General features: G+C 41.0%; 2 protein-coding genes and 1 long non-coding RNA gene across 5 annotated transcripts in view; 2 read left to right on the plus strand and 1 right to left on the minus strand.

Moving 5' to 3' along the window:
* The first annotated feature begins 116 nt into the window (after positions 1-116).
* Positions 117-3,355, plus strand: LOC117154161 (uncharacterized). Its single transcript, XM_033328887.2, has 9 exons — positions 117-761; positions 949-1,009; positions 1,160-1,306; positions 1,371-1,601; positions 1,698-1,994; positions 2,091-2,192; positions 2,277-2,434; positions 2,523-2,919; positions 3,004-3,355. Exons 1-9 carry the CDS (start codon positions 639-641, stop codon positions 3,207-3,209), a joined length of 1,722 nt encoding a protein of 573 aa, XP_033184778.2. The 5' UTR covers positions 117-638; the 3' UTR covers positions 3,210-3,355.
* Positions 3,161-17,259, minus strand: part of Ret (protein kinase receptor Ret oncogene) — a 34,715-nt gene continuing 20,616 nt past the window's right edge. For 2 of the 3 annotated variants that reach the window (XM_076617197.1, XM_033328880.2), the window contains 14 exons: positions 16,814-16,985; positions 16,610-16,707; positions 13,296-13,576; positions 13,003-13,194; positions 12,001-12,179; positions 11,678-11,914; positions 10,925-11,027; positions 9,381-9,549; positions 8,434-8,738; positions 6,486-6,666; positions 6,272-6,401; positions 5,450-5,651; positions 5,190-5,368; positions 3,161-5,123 (listed from right to left, as the gene is read on the minus strand). In XM_076617197.1, the coding sequence (XP_076473312.1) occupies positions 4,696-5,123; positions 5,190-5,368; positions 5,450-5,651; positions 6,272-6,401; positions 6,486-6,666; positions 8,434-8,738; positions 9,381-9,549; positions 10,925-11,027; positions 11,678-11,914; positions 12,001-12,179; positions 13,003-13,194; positions 13,296-13,576; positions 16,610-16,707; positions 16,814-16,985 (2,856 nt within the window). In that variant the 3' untranslated portion in view covers positions 3,161-4,695. The remainder of the gene's footprint in view (positions 5,124-5,189; positions 5,369-5,449; positions 5,652-6,271; positions 6,402-6,485; positions 6,667-8,433; positions 8,739-9,380; positions 9,550-10,924; positions 11,028-11,677; positions 11,915-12,000; positions 12,180-13,002; positions 13,195-13,295; positions 13,577-16,609; positions 16,708-16,813; positions 16,986-17,259) is intronic. The other variant, XM_076617196.1, reaches the window with a different exon arrangement.
* On the plus strand, positions 5,647-14,768 carry LOC143302463 (uncharacterized). Its single transcript, XR_013057997.1, has 2 exons — positions 5,647-5,960; positions 6,058-14,768. It is a non-coding gene; the product is annotated as an uncharacterized LOC143302463 (long non-coding RNA).

Raw genomic sequence — 17,259 nt, forward strand, 5'->3', positions numbered from 1 at the left:
TCAACAATGTGAATGATTTAGATAACATTATCAGAAAAAAATGCGCAAATATTGTATAAAATTTTCTTTTAATTAATTAAATATTATGTTGTCTATCTATTTAATATTATTGTTATTTAAATCATTTACATTGTTGAAAATTTCTTAATCTATAAAATAATATATCTTATTTTGATCATTCTAAAGAATTTAATAACGTGGATTATCAATATCCATCGTGCCAGCCAACGTGTTGATCATCTTTTTCTAATTTACTTTATATGGGATCATACGACAAAAGATGATGATTCACAAACGAATCTTCCTTCTTTGTTTCTCAAGTATTATTTCTTGTAATTAAGGATAAGTAGTTCATTTGTAACCAGCTTATCACGAATAACTTGACACATTTATCGTCTGTGTTGAAAAGCACGTTAAATTCGTGAGGTTGCGCTATTGTTCGGTAGAGTGCGTGTTTAAAGACAAACACGTAGGAAGCGTGCTCGTTAGTTTACATTGTGCAACAATCGTAGTTCTTGAGAAAATGTAAATCGTTATGATTGAATGTAATATGTTATCGTAAAAATATGGAAAGTTGGGACAATCGTTGATGTCGGGTGTAACGTAAATATGTTTACTTCGATTAAATTTTTTAATAAATGTGGTTAATTCGTAACTCTAACCTTACAATGCGGAGACTTGTCAATCTTGCGATGCTTCTTTGTTACTTGAGCAGAAGCGTCGCAGCTATGTATTGTTATCCAGACTACTGTCAGAACGTGGTAATTTTTTATTTTTTCAAATCCTTTACAACTAGTTTCTCGAATTTCTAAATGTCTATAGTTGTTACAAAAGGTATTGACACATACTCTTTTTCCAATGAAATACCTTGTTATCAGGATCTATTGTAGTCACTGGTATCTAGGCTGAGTATTTATTATTAGGTTAAATTGTCTGTTTATTTTACAGACAAAATTAGTCGCTACTCCTGGTTTCCAATGTCTATTGACAAAAGTTCAAAGGAAAGGAGGTACGATATATTCATTAAATGCATTCAGCATCGGCTATAGTGATTAAAAGTGCGATGACTTATGTGGTGCAGCATGTATTTTTTATGTACAAGATAGGAGTCAGGAATCACGAGATAGGTATGCGAATTACTTGCTTTTCTTGTCGATAGATTGCACCAAACTCACGTTCGAAGGTTATAGTCGTTATCCAGAGGATGGCACAGCAGCCAAATTTAATTTACGTTCATACACGTATGAGGAATCTGGATATAAACTGACAGCTTTCAACTTAAGCGTTACCAATGTGGACTTTCATGGTAAGAATCATAGAGTAAAGCGATTCTATTCTGTTACTTGAAATTCTTTTCTATCGTTAAATAGGACTGGTTACACGTTATCAAAGTTTATTGGATGAGAACGAATCAGCATGTAGGTACATAGAACTTTATGGGAACGAAACCAACCCAGTACCACGGGAATTGTATATTTCTTGTCCATTTTCTGATGTATCTTACGAATCTGTTCCATACCGGTTAGATTATCTCGTAACAGGAGAAAAGTATAAGTATAGCAAAAGATATGTTTTCAATGTACCTGTCCACAGATTTATCGGTGAGTGTTTAGGCCAGATATTTTTCATTGAAAGAAAATGAGCAGTCGTGTGTTTGTTCGATATTGATGGTTCCTCTTAAATTTGTCCTATCTCAGGAGAAGATGTAAGTATAAAGGAATACAGGCCATTTGTATATATAGATGTCTCCTATGCTCCTCTTCTTTCATTGCACGTGCAACCACTGCCAGAAGTGTATAATGTAACAGGGTATAAAATTTGGTTGATAAACAACGATACGGATTTCGTGAAAACGTTCAATATGACCAGTGAACAAGATTTTCGCTACAATTTTACCGCTCACACCGGCGTGTTTTATTTTAAAGTTGCTCCCATGCATTCAGAGTGTGGCGACTATGGATGCGTGAACAGCACCACGCCTTTTATCATTATACGTAAGCAAATAAAAATTTCCTATGCGCGTCTGTATTATCTGAAAATATTTTCTTGTTGACGTAGTTGTTAAGCATTACGGCAATTGTATTTTTCAGAGGAAACATCTCATCGTTTATTGATCATGATTATTAGCACTGTGTGGATACCGCCAGTGATATTGTACGTCCTTTATCATCTTTACAAATTGTATAAAAAGGGTAAAATTGCAACGTTTGCAAAATATTTTTGTAAATACAGAGTGGTCATTGAAATTTATATGTTTGCTTCGTACTCTTTTGTAGAAGTATTGAAAAGGAGAAGGATACCGAAATGTTTGTTAGTCTACTCACCGACACGACTGTCGCATATCAATGTAATGATCGAGCTGGCAAAGTATTTAAGAATTTGCGATGTTAACGCCATGATAGACATGCTCGATGTTACCGATACCACGGACAAAGTTAGTGCCAGTAACGAGACTATTTCAAACGGCTCCACGTTTTCCCACGGAAATGTTAATCTTTTGGTTTCTTATGTTCGTAACGTAGGATCCAGAATGTTGGTGCGATGCTGCGTTTCGAAACGCAGACGTCGTTCTTATCGCAACTTCTCCGCCGCCTAAGAAGCCTGCGGCATCGGCTATTTATCGAAACACCGGTAATTATCTTTTGAGACTGGTGAAAGAGAATCAGTCGGAGAAAGAAAAGCGCTATTATATCGTGCAATTGCCGTATTGTAAATCGGATGATGTACCCGAGGAAACAAGGCATTTGAGGAGACTGTCTTTACCAAAAGAGTTGCCTAAACTAGTAAAAATTATTCACAAGGTGGAGCGCGTAAAATGTTCCTCGGTATCCGACCGGGAATTTCTGGACAGCGTGAAATTAGCAAAACTCGAGATTCTGAAGGAAGATGCGAACATTGCGAAAGACGAACGAGAAACTGGTCAGTTCTTTATAGATTCGTAATCGATCGTTAATTTAGTTAGTTCGAACGTTTCGTAGCGTAGTTGACATATTGGTGTTTTAGAAAACCTTTTAACGTTGAAAAGGACGGAAACAGCAAATAATCGGACATCAACTGTGCTGGATGATAACGCAGTGTCTCAGTCGTTTGCAACAAATATCGATGAATTAAACTTGCTCGGGGAAGGTGGAGAAGGTGAGGAAGAATGTACTCGTGAATCTTCGAAGGACGATACGTGCTCGTTTCGTATCGACGAATTGAACTTGTGACTTCGTCTCAAGTACATTCTTTATTCATAACGTTGTGAACAAATTTTACTTGCGTAAGTTAGGTAATTTTTCAAGATGTAAGACTTTTTTTTATATATATACCGATTTAACTTAATAAACGCCAGTTTCTTTTTTGTTACCATACAGCTCCTCGTGTCCATTTATTGTGAGTTACGTCTTACAATTCTCCATTCGTTAAGTCACAGGTATATTAAATATATATCTTTTTACGCATGCATACATTGCACACGCGTGTATACGTTTTAACACGATATTAACGATGGTATAATGATAATAGTTGGAATTCACATGGCACGTGCCTGATCGTGCTAAGAACTAGTCGATCCATTGGAAGTAAGCAAATATACAGTGTTATATAACTAAATTTGTACTTGAACGCTTGCGTCATAAACGGCAAGTGGCTAATTAATATAACGAAATGGAATGCGCTGCTTTGTACAAGTAAACCAAAAAGGGGTGAATTCATTCACCGAGGTATAAAAAAGCAGTCTTGTTCGAATACGATTACATCGACCAACAACTAGGATACTCAAGTTTACCGCCTCTTTGAGTGTATCGTCGAATCACCGTTTCGTGCAATTATTTAACAGACGGTTCACCATAAAGTGAATGTTAAAAGCTGGAAGCCGCTGCGAAGAAGGATTTAACTGGAAGTTTAAAAGTTTGACAATTTTAGTAATTAATATTAATCATTACGATCTTTCGCTTCTCGTTCGATCATTTGTTACGCGATTGATCGTGAAATTATCGGAAGGCGTTTACACAGTTAATTAAACGTTAGTCACCCTTTAGGGACGTAGCTTTCGTCAATGAGAAGCCATTTATCTAATTTGTTCTTTTTCGTTCGTTCCAATTCAATCGCTTGTTAGGACATAAATGACGAAACGAATAGGAAAATTTCCATCAGGGTGACTAAACTGCGGTTTGCTTCGGCAATTTGAATAGCTTGGAACATCTTTCGTCGAATGCTCTGTATCGTAAAAATCCAAGAATATATAAAGCTGTAACAGGCGTCTTGAGTAGAAAGACTCGTTAATAATTTCTAGTATAAATTACACAAAGATCTGGCTGTTTACATGAAAATGTAATGTTGTATATCGATTTCCATACTATATACTATCACCGTTAGTATACCGTTCTTCAGCTCTTATCTCCTGAAGCGTCGATCTATCTATTTGGACGTATGCTATCCGCATCTTTTTCTGATTTTCTAGCGTTGCAAAGTTCATCGTCTCGTATTCTTATATGCGACACGTATGCCCGACAGAAAGAAAAAGAAGGCACAGTATCGAAGGTGTTTGTTGCTCTCGATCGTTTCAACGATCACGTTCCCGTTCGTTTCGTAATGGCATACTCGTCGTACGCTAGACGATACTCCTCTCGAACGAAGAAAAGACGCGATTTGTCTTCTCGAACCTCTAGATCATCGATATTTCACCCTCTGGTCTTCACGCGTCTCACTTCCTCAATTAGAGCGAGCTTCGTCGTTATTTTCGTTTCTGTTGGCGAAGACAAGTAGTTCTTCTACTTCTGTCTCTGTCTCCGTTTCTACTTCCGAGGATTTCTTGCCTTCCATGTCGATGTAGGATTGCGAACGTTCGTTCGTCGGCGTGGCTAGATCGTTCTCGCTGTTGCTGGTGACGCTGGTGTTTCTCAATTTGATAGGACTCTCGTAGTGATTCACGCAGAAGCTCGGCGGTGATTGATCGTTCACGTACAACTTGACGGATTCCTCGGGGAATGTTGCTACGGATTCTTGCCACAGGGCGTGGAGTTTGTCGATTTTGTCGCACTTTGTCACCGGATCGGAACACGGTTTCTCTAGATAGTTGACAACGTTCGTCCTCAAAGTATCGATTTCGTCGCCATCGTCGATGTCATCGTTACCAGAACCTGCGGTAACAAAATCGTTCGTCATACCGAAACCAGACGAGACGAAACGAAACGAGAGATACGTACTGCATGGACTGTCCAACGCGTGAAGAGAAGCAAAATAGGCCTGATTGTGAACGGTTCTCGGATTCAGGTCCAAGTATTCGACGCTGTCCTCTAACATCTTTTCCCAATGATTGGTAAGTTCTTTGAAGGGAGGCCTCATTGCAGGTTCTTGATGCCAGCACGACATCATCAGCTTGTACCTGCGAATGGTGTACGCGTACTCACGATAACTTCCGAGTTAGAACTCGCGATGGCTACTCTTGTAAAGTCGGACTACTCACAACTGTTGCGAGCAATTCGCTGGTCTCTCCATACGGTAACCGGCTTTGAGTAAATTGTAGAGATTATGCACGTCCACTCCTGGATAAGGAGACGCGCCCAATGTGACCAGCTCCCAAAGAAGAACACCGAAACTCCAGACGTCAGACTTGCTGGTGTAGACGTGATCCGCAAGGGATTCTGGTGCCATCCATTTTACCGGCACTAGGAAAACACGTATTAAAGTATATACGTTGGATTAAACGGAGGTTTAGCTGATCGCGGATGATGCACGTTAAAACTGTCTTCGTCCTAAACCTCGAGAAGATTTACGAGCGCTAGATTTTATGCAGACGAAGAACGAACCGCGGCAAGAGGAGTCTAGTCGGTTCTAGTCGATTCGAAAGCTTTTGAAAAAAGTAACGCGCGTTAGAGAATTGAAAATATGATCAGACAAAGGAACGCGAATCTGATTATTTCTGATAGATCCAACACGATCATACAAGAGAAGACAAGAAAGTTTATATATAAATGGTACGTTATTGTCATAAAATATCATAATTTCACAAAACAGAATTATTGTATCTGACACATTTGAGCAGCGAGTAAATGTTCGTAATATACATTCCAGAGTACGTAACTGTCAGCAACACGTTGAGATATGTCCAATACAAAGGTTAGCAATATGTGCATATACACGCAAATAAATTACTTGGCAATTTTAAACTACAAAGAAGACCATGCAGCAACTCATGACAGTGAACGATAAGAAGCCTGCCCTATGCCTCCTCTGCTCCTAAGCGAATCATTTCGCCCGCTAATCGTTTTTCCAGTTCTGCGCATACCTCGTCCTTTGCTGCGCTTCAAGTACGCATCGTCTTCGTAAACGTCCCTGGTCAGGCCAAAATCCGAGATCTTGCAGACCTTCTCGGTCGCAAGCAGCACGTTCCTGGCTGCAAGATCTCTGTGAACCAACTGAACAATACGGCGAAGCGATACAGTTAGTGTGGATTTCAACGAGGTGAGAAAACGGGCTATCGCCGAGGATCAAGGGATTACCTTAATGTCGGCGAGATAGGCCATTCCTTTGCTGATCTGCCAAGCGAAGGAAAGGATGTCGCGTGGCGTGACCGTGTACATGGACCTTCCATCCGCTTCGCAGGAAACTACGTTGGATAAAGACGAACATCCACCGGCTCTAATTTCCGACTCCAAGTGTCGGCTACGCCTCAAATAATTCCTGCAAAGTTCCCGCATCCTGCGTTACACCTTGTTCAAACTGTGCGGTACTTTTACCGAATCGATAATCACTCCGTAACAAATCCCGAAAGTAGCGTTCGCACGTTTCTACATTTTCGCCATTCAGCTTCCAAATATACGATCAATGGATTCATTATAGCGTGTAATAACTATTATTGAGTTACGGTTTATTCATACTAGAACGAATCGTTCATTTACCGAATCAATTCTTTGTCTCGTGTAGTAGTACGTATGTACATTTTCACATGGATGTACATGGGAAAGGAGCGTTCAGACGATCGGTGTTATTGCCAATATTTAAGGTTTTTAATACTGTATTGACAATATATATCGATCGTCTAGAGTCTAGAGGCTCTCTCGCGTACGATAATATCGAGTACCTTAAATATTGACAACTATATCGATGTGAACGCTCCTTGAAATCACCGATTCGATCACGTTCAACATTCGATTTCGTTCTGTACATATGTACGAAGCGATTCGGCAATAAAACCGAATCTGCTCCGTTTTTTATCGTATTTGTAGCAGAGTAAACTTGGTCGTAAGAACGTGGCGCTCTTTGAACCAACGTGAATTTTGTTTCTGTTGTACAAGTAGTTTTCGATAGACATTTTACTTGAAATTTTAGGACATACGCTTACATTCCTTTCCGAAGAAACATTGTAAAAAATTTCCCCCAAAATGAATATCGTCTCCGCGCGATAGGAAAGTTGTTACGTTGAAGGTCTTCGTAATTTAGAATACGTACGTGCCGAAGAAAAGTATATTAATTATTTTACAAAGTACACTGCGCAGAGCTAAATGTATCAATAACGAAGAAGTTAGAAAGCCACTTATAGTTGAAGATTATAACGATACTAAAAACGCAATTGATGTCCTTGATTAGACGATGGTTGCGTGTTATTCGACCAAAAGGGAATCGAACAGAGCATATAATGTATACGTTTTGTTCGCTGTAATTGAGCGTAACTGAAATATAGACATAAACTTTAGAGACGACCATTATCTCTGGAAAAATTGGCAAATGTACAAGTAACGCCATATACGCAAGAGAGAAAACGTGTTCCGACAACATTACGTTCAAGAGAAATTCTTAAACAGAATCAAAAACAAAGTGACGTGTCTGGAAGCTATGAAAAAAGGATGATGGAACTTTTGCTGAAGAGACATTGAAACGTCGTTCTTCTGTACACAATGTAAAAAATTTATTTGCATCTTATTATTAAATGCAAAAAGTATAAAAGCCAAATTCTTAGTATTACAATTAAAAAATGATAATGCATGACTATGCTTATCCTGAATGTTTCCTTTCTATTTAATATTAATTGAAGACCTTCAACGTTACTTCAAGCGATTTTACGCTGGTTAATATCGTCGATAGGACAAAGACCTGCTACATAAGATAAAACATTAGACGCGTACATGGCTAGAAATTTAAAAGAAACCGCATAAAGAGGAATATATATTGTAATAATATGGAGACTGGAAGAAGCGAGTCGCGCGTTGACACGGCCGTAACGCCGCGTCGCCGCCTGTTCGTCGCCGTTTGTCTCTTCGCGTTTAAACGAGCCCGTCCCTCGTTCCGCGTTCCATGAAAATGCGAGATGCAAGAAGAATTCAATTAACGCGACGCGACGAAGGTTTTCTCGTGAAGCGGTTATCGTCCGGCGATTCTGGGCGAATCTCGTTATGCGGAATTCCATTCCGCTCCGTGGACGTGCAACAGCAAGCAAGATTACGTACTCACCGCAACGAGCCAAACTCCGCGAATTCGATGATGAGGTAGACTGGCGCTCCGGGAGTGGTGCACGCACCCAGCAACCTGATCACGTTCGGATGTTGAGCCTCTTTCAACAGTTGATACTCGGACAGCAAGTCGGCCAATTCGGATGCGCACGCGTTCTCCTTTAACGTTTTCACCGCAACAGTGGTGGCTCCTGGAATTCCACCGATGTCGATCGCTTTGGCGCGCAACACGCGGCCGAATTCTCCTTCGCCGAGCACTTGTTCGATGGTCAATCGCGCTCGTGGGAATTCCCATTTAGGATCCGGCTGGAGAAATAGTTCAACGAAAACGATTCAACGTCTCCGACGTTTCCGTTGCACCGTTTTTCTCGTTTCGTGCTTTACGATGATTTTACCGCTGGTAATGAACAATGCGCGAAGGAGCAAGGAACAAAGTCCATGAAAGTGTCAGTTAACCATTTCCGTCGCTGTATCTTTGTTGCAACGTACCGTAAAACGTACGATACACGTACGGTAACGGTGCATGTGGTTCAAAAGAAAACGAAATACGATCGATCGAAATATTTTATTTAACTTAATGGTAGAACTATCGGCCGCTACTGAAGTATGAAACTTTGTATCGAGGAAATTAAAGCGCGAATAATAGGACAGAGTTTATAACGCGGTAAGATTTACAAGCTTTAATTCGTCGTTGAAATCTGTAACAATGCATCGTTGTAGATGTATGGAAAATGAAAGATTACCTCGTTTTTACTATCGTTCTGTGGTAGTTCTAGAGTTAGCGTACGCGAAATACCCGAAATTGTACCAAAGGATAGGTACAAACGATCACGTACGAAGTTGCAACGCGGTGAGAGGCAAAGAATTATATTCGTCGGTCGGATGAATCCTGAGCTTAGCGTAGGAGTAACGAAAATGAATGATTCGAGGCAAAGAGTCGCTGCTTACCGGGCACGTTTTTGGAAGAAGTAGGTGACGATTGGCTGCGGTGAAGGTGTCCAAGCCGATAAGCAAACCGTCGCCTCTGTCAATGTAGTCCGAGGATAATATGCCGACTACGTTCGAGTCATCGTCGACTCTTCGTTTTCCGTTTCGTCGAGCTTGCTTCACAGTCAGTCTGAAACGTAAGATCCTCTCATCGATCATATTGCCGTGTCGTGACGACTTTTAAAATCGGGATAGACGCGGCAAGTCGACGATCATTTCGCGAGAAATATCTACGTCGGCCAGTCGTACTCATCGACGAACGTCAGTCGGAATATCCACTGTCAAACTTTTACGAGATAGACGCGCGCCAACATTCACGCGGATACGACGAGGAAGTTTCTTCAATTTCGTGTGCAGACAAACTTTTAAACTCGCTTTCCTGTGATATATTGGCTGTATATCTCGTCTTGAAATAAAGTGGAGGACAAAGGGAAGTTTAAAGCAAAAAGAAAAGCCGTATGAAAAACGTCACCACTTTAGAAAAAAAGCTGCGATTGACAAGAACAATTAAACACGAATAGACGTAATAATATAGGTGATTGTTACTGTATAAAAATCATTCAGAAATGTGAAATCCGAGGATGAAAAGTTGCACTTAATATGAAAATATACAGGGTGGTTGGTAACTGGTGGTGTACGCGGAAAAGGGGGTGATTCTAGGCGAAAGAAGAAGTCAAAAGTATAGAATAAAATTTTTTTTTTTAATTTTTCCATCGAGACAACGATCTACAGTGAGATTCGTTATAACGAGACGAGACAAAGTGCACGCGTACCGAGCGAAAATTCAAAGTCGATTTTCTCGAAAACAAAGCCTCGAACGAAAAATTTTTATTCTATATTTTCGACTTCTTTTTTCGCGTAGAATCAACCCCTTTCCGCTTGTACCACCAATTACCAACCACCCTGTATAAAATATTGAAAGCGTAATACCTGTCACGGTATTTGCTAAGTAGAATAAATCTCTGCCTGGGTGCTACTCTTTCAGTCGTATTCATAAAAATATGAATTTGCATAAATATCCGCAGCCTGGTTGTTTGCAAATACGCATTTCAAATTTCCTTCTGTTCGCCACCGTCGGTGATAACAAGTTTTTATCGTAGAATCGTATCGATACCTCGGGCAATCGAGTGACAAAAGAAACATTTGATTCTGAGCGGGCTCGATATGCGCGGTCGTCGTTCTACCGATTAAACGTCGTTATCGAAATACTGGAGAATCGGATTCGGAGAGGAATCCCCTTTCTTTCGAAAACTCGTTGTTCGGTGGTGGATCGAACGATCGACGTGACTCGAGCACAAAGCGCTCGTTCGAGAGTTATCTAGAATTTGGCCAGCTGTAATTCCCCAGCTGTCGTGAGAACTCGTGTTTCGTTCTCGTTTGCGCAAACATCGCGTTAATACGAACGCTTAGCCTTTGGTCATGTTTCGCGCGTTTCGACTTCTTTCATCGCCAGTGTTATTATACTGACCAGGCAAAACCATATAATTAATTTACCAGTGACCTACCTGTATCTCGAAGTAACGAGAAAACTGATGATCGCTATCAGCACGACGAAACTGACTCCTATCAGGCTTATCATGCAGATAGGTCCACAAGGTCCTTGAGGTGCTACGTAAAAAAAAAAAAAGAAAGAGTTCAATCCAGTTGCGATCCTACAAGTTTAATCTCTTAATCTTACTCTTCGTTTAACGAGCAAAAATATTTCTACTATTCGAAAAAAATACTGTAATATACGCGGTAAAAGTTTGTTTATCCGAACCCCGTTTATACGAACCAGTTGTTCTTTTATCGTCGGTTATGCGAACTCGTGACCGAGCCTTCGTTATTCGACCTACGCTCGAGCGTACTTTCTCTTATACGAACGTGACTTCCGAAGTCGTACGCGTCCGTGTGCTCTATCCGAGCTGATACATAATTGGACACGATCTGTGACGAAATTGTTGTTCAGGCTCGGTTATCCGAACGTCAGCCTCTACTATCTCGAGCTAGAAATTGAATAACAGCAGCTGATAGGTGTAGCGAGCGAGCCTCTATTATCGGAAATATCCCCAACCCCGATTGATCCGGATAAACGAAGTTCTACGATACTTAAAAACGCCGGAATCACGCACATCGACGCGTTGTCGATATTGTTTCGTATTTGCCTGGAACTCGAGAAATTTAGAATAAAAGAAGAGGATCGGGCGTAGAACGATCTCTAAAGAAGACAGCGGGGTTAATGCGCGAAGCAACGAGGGTTCAGTGAATGATCGTGGAACCTTTTCGGGCGCCGGTCACCACAATCTCCTCCTCTATGTCTCGCGATTTCCCGCCTTTTCCATCTTTACCCTCCTCTCCATCCATTCCCTGCTTGCCGCCTCTGCCAGGACTGTCGTTTTGCGCGCGGAAATGATCCACGTTGCACGTGCATTGCAGCATATCGTTGCACGCGCAAGTTCCCAAGCCGCTCTTGATGCCGCGTCCGTTCTTGTTCATGTGAGCGAAGTGGACGTCCGCTGGAACGTTAAAATTGATTATCGCCGATGGAAGCGTTAGCGAGATGGAAGAGCAAGAATGCAAAAGGTAAAAGAACGAAGCTCACATTCAACGGTGCAATCCTGGGGACAAATGCGAGGATCCAACCGTTCGAGCTCGTCGCACTGGTTATCGGGACAGTGAGACAAATCCGGGGAACAAGTTGGATAGTACTCGGACATTATGGAACCCTGGTTCGGACGTTTGTTCCATCTCCATACGCATTGAGCGGAAAAGTTGCCCTTGCTGAAAATCCGACCGATTGCGAGATCGTACGACGAGTTAAGGGGAAGCAGCCAGAGAGAAAGAGAGGAAGAGAGGGAGAGGGCAGGCACTGTTGGGATTATTGTTCGTTGAATATCTTGGACATGTAACCGGTCTGCAGTTATGGTAATGAATTTACGAAGAGAGAAACTCAACGACAGATTGCGCGATTGGTAATGACAGGTATGAAGAGAGCACGAGTGCGAAAGAATGTGAGAAGGCGAGTTACGTTAGGAGTTAAGAGTAGAATCCACGAGAGACAGTGTTACATAGTTTTAGAAGAAAGTTTATATATATTCATTATGGAAATATTAAATTACGCTTGGAGTCGACAGTGGCAAAACTAAAAAGATGTAAATTTTAAAGCAGAGGTTTTCTGAAATTTGCAAAGAAATCCGCGCGAGTCGTTTCGGTGACGTTCTAAGGCGGCTGACTTATCGCCAGATAATCACGAAATGATCGATTCTTATTAAACGAGATAATCGATGCACCATGCGCGAAAATTATATAATCCTAGTATAATAGTATAATCCGAAAATAGCGTCAGGAAATAAGACGAGCCAGCGTTATCGCGAAACTAAAGCCAAATTGATAGCTATCATAAACGGTAACTTTGCCCTGTGACGCAAAACTGGCGGAAATCTAACGTATACCGTTTCGCATGATGGAGATAGAAACATAACGCGGATCTTTTATCCGGACGTTATTTTAGTTGTCCCACCGTCGTTGCCAAGCAGCGAAATATTACGGTATATTAAATTCCTACATTAAATTCCGACGTACGCGAAAGGAAAGCGATCGTCACCTGTAAAATCCGCTGCCAACTCCGCAACTGGATTCGCAGTCCTCTGGCGTTTCCGCGTTGGCGCACGAATGCAACCGGCCGATCTTGCTATGGTTACACGTGTCTAACTTCGACATCGACACAGCCGATAAATTGATCTTTACGGTTTTGGAAGAGATCGGACGATCTTTCGCGTTCCATTTCACTTTAAGCCTGAAACATCGATCCATAGATCGAATCGTCGAAATGTTTTACGCACGATCGTACGGACCGATCACGGGTCAACGAGGCTCCTACGTGCTGTGACCACTTACACCAAATTAGCTGGCTCCGTTTTCAGCAGATCCTCGTCAGCGACGTAGATTATACCGCCCTTGTGAGTGATGGCGAACGCGCTCGACCCGTGAACGTTGAAAGTTATCGAGGTGTGCGGTTCGCTGGTCGGTCTCGCGACTCGGGTGTAACGAGGCGCGAGCCGTGCGACTTTCACGATCGAGGGATACGTGAAGGATTGCTGTTTCCCGGATGATATCGGCGACACGGTCGTCGTGGTCGTTCGATGTTCCGGTCCGTAGAAAGTCAGTGTAATGTTCAGCTATCAGCGACAAACGTAAAACGTGCGATATCGTATTGTAGTAATTTTACAGAGATATATGCGTTAGGAGAAGTTTAAGTTATGATATACATAGGTATATGTAGTTATGTACAGGGTGTTTCATTTGTCTTGTCCACTTTGTATCTTTGTTACTTTTGCATATGCAAAAAAGTGTATGGAGGTAAAAGTTGTTTAATCTAGAAATTTAAGTTATGATAAACATAGGTATATGTAGTTATGTATAGGGTGTTTCATTTATATTGTCCACTTTAGTATCTTTGTTGCTTTTACATATGCAAAAAATGTATGAAGGTAAAAGTTGTTTAATCTAGAAATTTAAGTTATACATAGGTATATGTAGTTATGTACAGGGTGTTTCATTTGTCTTGTCCACTTTAGTATCTTTGTTACTTTTACATATGCAAAAAATGTATGAAGGTAAAAGTTGTTTAATCTAGAAATTTAAGTTATGATAAACATAGGTATATGTAGTTATGTATAGGGTGTTTCATTTATATTGTACACTTTAGTATCTTTGTTACTTTTGCATATGCAAAAAAGTGTATGGAGGTAAAAGTTGTTTAATCTAGAAATTTAAGTTATGATAAACATAGGTATATGTAGTTATGTACAGGGTGTTTCATTTGTCTTGTCCACTTTGTATCTTTGTTACTTTTGCATATGCAAAAAAGTGTATGGAGGTAAAAGTTGTTTAATCTAGAAATTTAAGTTATGATAAACATAGGTATATGTAGTTATGTACAGGGTGTTTCATTTGTCTTGTCCACTTTAGTATCTTTGTTACTTTTACATATGCAAAAAATGTATGAAGGTAAAAGTTGTTTAATCTAGAAATTTAAGTTATGATATACATAGGTATATGTAGTTATGTACAGGGTGTTTCGTTTATATTGTCCACTTTGTATCTTTGTTACTTTTGCATATGCAAAAAAATGTATGGAGGTAAAAGATGTTTAGTTTAGAACGAGGCATATTGCGGTTCGTGTCTTTTTCCCTTGCTGGTTATTTTTTTCTTCCTTTATTTTTTATTCTTTTAAGTTTCCAAGGTCATCGACGATTTTGCAATAATAACGACACATCTTTATGCGATGTATTTCAAACGTGTAGATATGTCGAGCTAGGAATAACCTCGAGCGGAGAATTCATGATAATTCGAAGGGAAATAAGAAATCGAATTATTTATTTATTTTTGCCCCAAATTTTCATCATTTTCCTAGAAATAGAAAAAATATTGTAGAACCGCGTGCATCCCCGGGCAAGGAAGTCGAAATTAAGCGAAACGAGATAATAAAAGTAAAAAATGTTCAGCTATCAGAGGCAAGCCTTGCTCTCTTGGTCACTTGATTTGGAAATTCGTTACCTCTTCTACCAAATTCGCAAAGCTGTGCGTGGGTGGCTATGCAAATTGGAATCCAGGATCCTAGAAGTATTTGCCTATGCAGTATTTCGAGACTGAGAGTGACCTTTCACCACGGAATATGGAATGAGAAGGAGTTTTTAGTGGGTAGTCCGCCCAACATCTTAGACAGTGTCATATAGCTAGTGATTGGATCGATACCGAAATTACGTATTGATAATACTCAATCAATTCGGTACCAAAGTACTCCATATAAGACTTCTTTTTTCGCGTAGAATCACCCCCTTTTCGCTTGTACCACCAGTTACCAACCACCCTGTATATTATCATATTTGATTGCATCGATTTATTGAGTTTGTCAGAACGTGAATTCGTCCCTGATACGATTTTACTGTAACCATAGTCTCATGAATTTCCCTTTTCTCGCGTAAAAAGACCAAAATAATAGCTGGTATTCAGCAATGGTCGCGAAAGTAGAGAAAAATATTCATCGTCGACTGTTTTCGATTACAAATTCGTTCATCCAATCGAGCGTGAAACAGACGCGGCCATGAGCTGACTCCGACAGGGTAACGCGACGCCGAATGAAAAATTGTCAATCCACGGAAAAAGAAAGCGGCGAAAACGAAATCCCGGCCGATTCGCCGAATTTTTCGACTAGTTTTTAGTGGGCGTTTACGCGAGGCTCGGTTAAACTTTGAAATCGGAAGTTCTGCTCGGAGATAATAGGCAGCTTCCGCCCACGCGTCCGCCGCCGTGCAATTTCTCGACGCGGAACGATCCCATTAATTTTCCTTTAATCGGCTCCTCGAAACCGCACCCAGCTAACACTCTCGCAGCCTTTGCTATCTAATTGTTTAACGAGTCGCGATTACGCCAATGGATCCGTGCCAGCTGAGACCAGGAAGATGTTGTTTGATCGCTGCCCTCCTATTTGTTATCAGGAACTCATTTCGAGATACGAATTCACGACTGAACATCGGACGTGGAATTTGCAGCATCGAAATTGCGAAAGAAAAGTTCGAACTAGATTGGAAACAAGACCGCGCGTATTTCTATCGAGTTTCTCGTTAAAGGCAGCTTCATCGACGCGGATCATCGTCTCTAAACCGCGAACATTTAATTCTAATTTCATACTTCTACTAATATAAACAAGGAAACGAATGCAATCGTAAAAATTTATTTCTTGCGATAAGCGTCATGAAAAAGTACTCTGATTTCGATACTTTCCATAGTTTTGCATATATCATTTCGCGCAACTTTAACGCCAAGTTTACCCGGTAAAATTTCAATTCAGACCTGCTTCAAATTTAATTAAAAATTCTACGTTCATCTAACTTTTGTTCTTCCATAACTCTTTTACTCGTCTAACTTTATGTAAATTCTTATATTAACAAAATCTGAGAAATTGATTAATCGGATAATATAAGTACAATCTTAACTGCAATTTTGAAACCGCTCGTCCGAGTATTAGCGCAAAAATTTCGCACGAGCGCACAAAAATCCGCAGTCAGATCATTGGGGGAAAAAATTTCCCGAATCCTCGCTCGCTGCTATTCCAGTTTTCCTGAATTTTCTTCTTCGCCTCGCGGCTCTTAAAGAAGACCCGCGTTTCTCTCGTTCGCGTCAGCTATCTGCGATAGACTCTGACTCACCGTGTTTTCTCCGTGTCCTGGGATCAGAGACTCGTCCTTCACTTGCAGGATCACGCGATACGGAGACTTTGGCAGAAGAGTGGTTTTTGCGGATATTCCTGTAACGGAGGAAACAGAAATTTACCCGATGCAGACAGATCCTTATCGAGAAAGAAGCGAGGACGATCGAACTGTAGGGAAATACGTTCGTAAATATCGACTCACTGGTGAATATGGCGGTGTACGGGATCCCTCTGGGAACTTCGATCGGCAAAGTGTTATGGGAGACGTTAAAGGCGTCGTGAGCGTCTCCGAGCATACGGACGCTGTAGCGGTTACTACTTTCCGCGTCCGCGTCCTTCAGTATCAGCTTGTTGTCGTCCACCAGTTTGTCACCCTATCGACACGACACGGATGACAAGATTTTTACGCGAATAGCGAGAAAAATTTCGCCTACTCGGGCGCGGGGGCGACGCGAAGGGACGTTAGAAGAAGCGGGAAACGCGAGAGGATAGGCGGCGAAAGTAGAAAAGAGATTCGGGCTTAATCAAGATCAGACCCCGAAGGGGTTTTCCTTCCCAACGATTCTTCGAGACGGTTCCGTTGTCGCGTTCGTCGCTTCCGTGTCTTTTCACGCTGCAAACAATGCCTCGTGATCGCTGCAACAATGC

This window comes from Bombus vancouverensis, chromosome 3 (genome assembly GCF_051014615.1).
Source record: "Bombus vancouverensis nearcticus chromosome 3, iyBomVanc1_principal, whole genome shotgun sequence".
NCBI lineage: Eukaryota > Metazoa > Arthropoda > Insecta > Hymenoptera > Apidae > Bombus > Bombus vancouverensis.

Coding starts and splice junctions, on each gene's coding strand:
- LOC117154161 (XM_033328887.2), top strand. CDS start 639: ATGTGGTTAATTCGTAACTCTAACCTTACAATGCGGAGACTTGTCAAT. Junction 1,602..1,697: donor ACCTGTCCACAGATTTATCG/GTGAGTGTTTAG, acceptor GTCCTATCTCAG/GAGAAGATGTAAGTATAAAG. Junction 2,920..3,003: donor GAAAGACGAACGAGAAACTG/GTCAGTTCTTTA, acceptor TTGGTGTTTTAG/AAAACCTTTTAACGTTGAAA.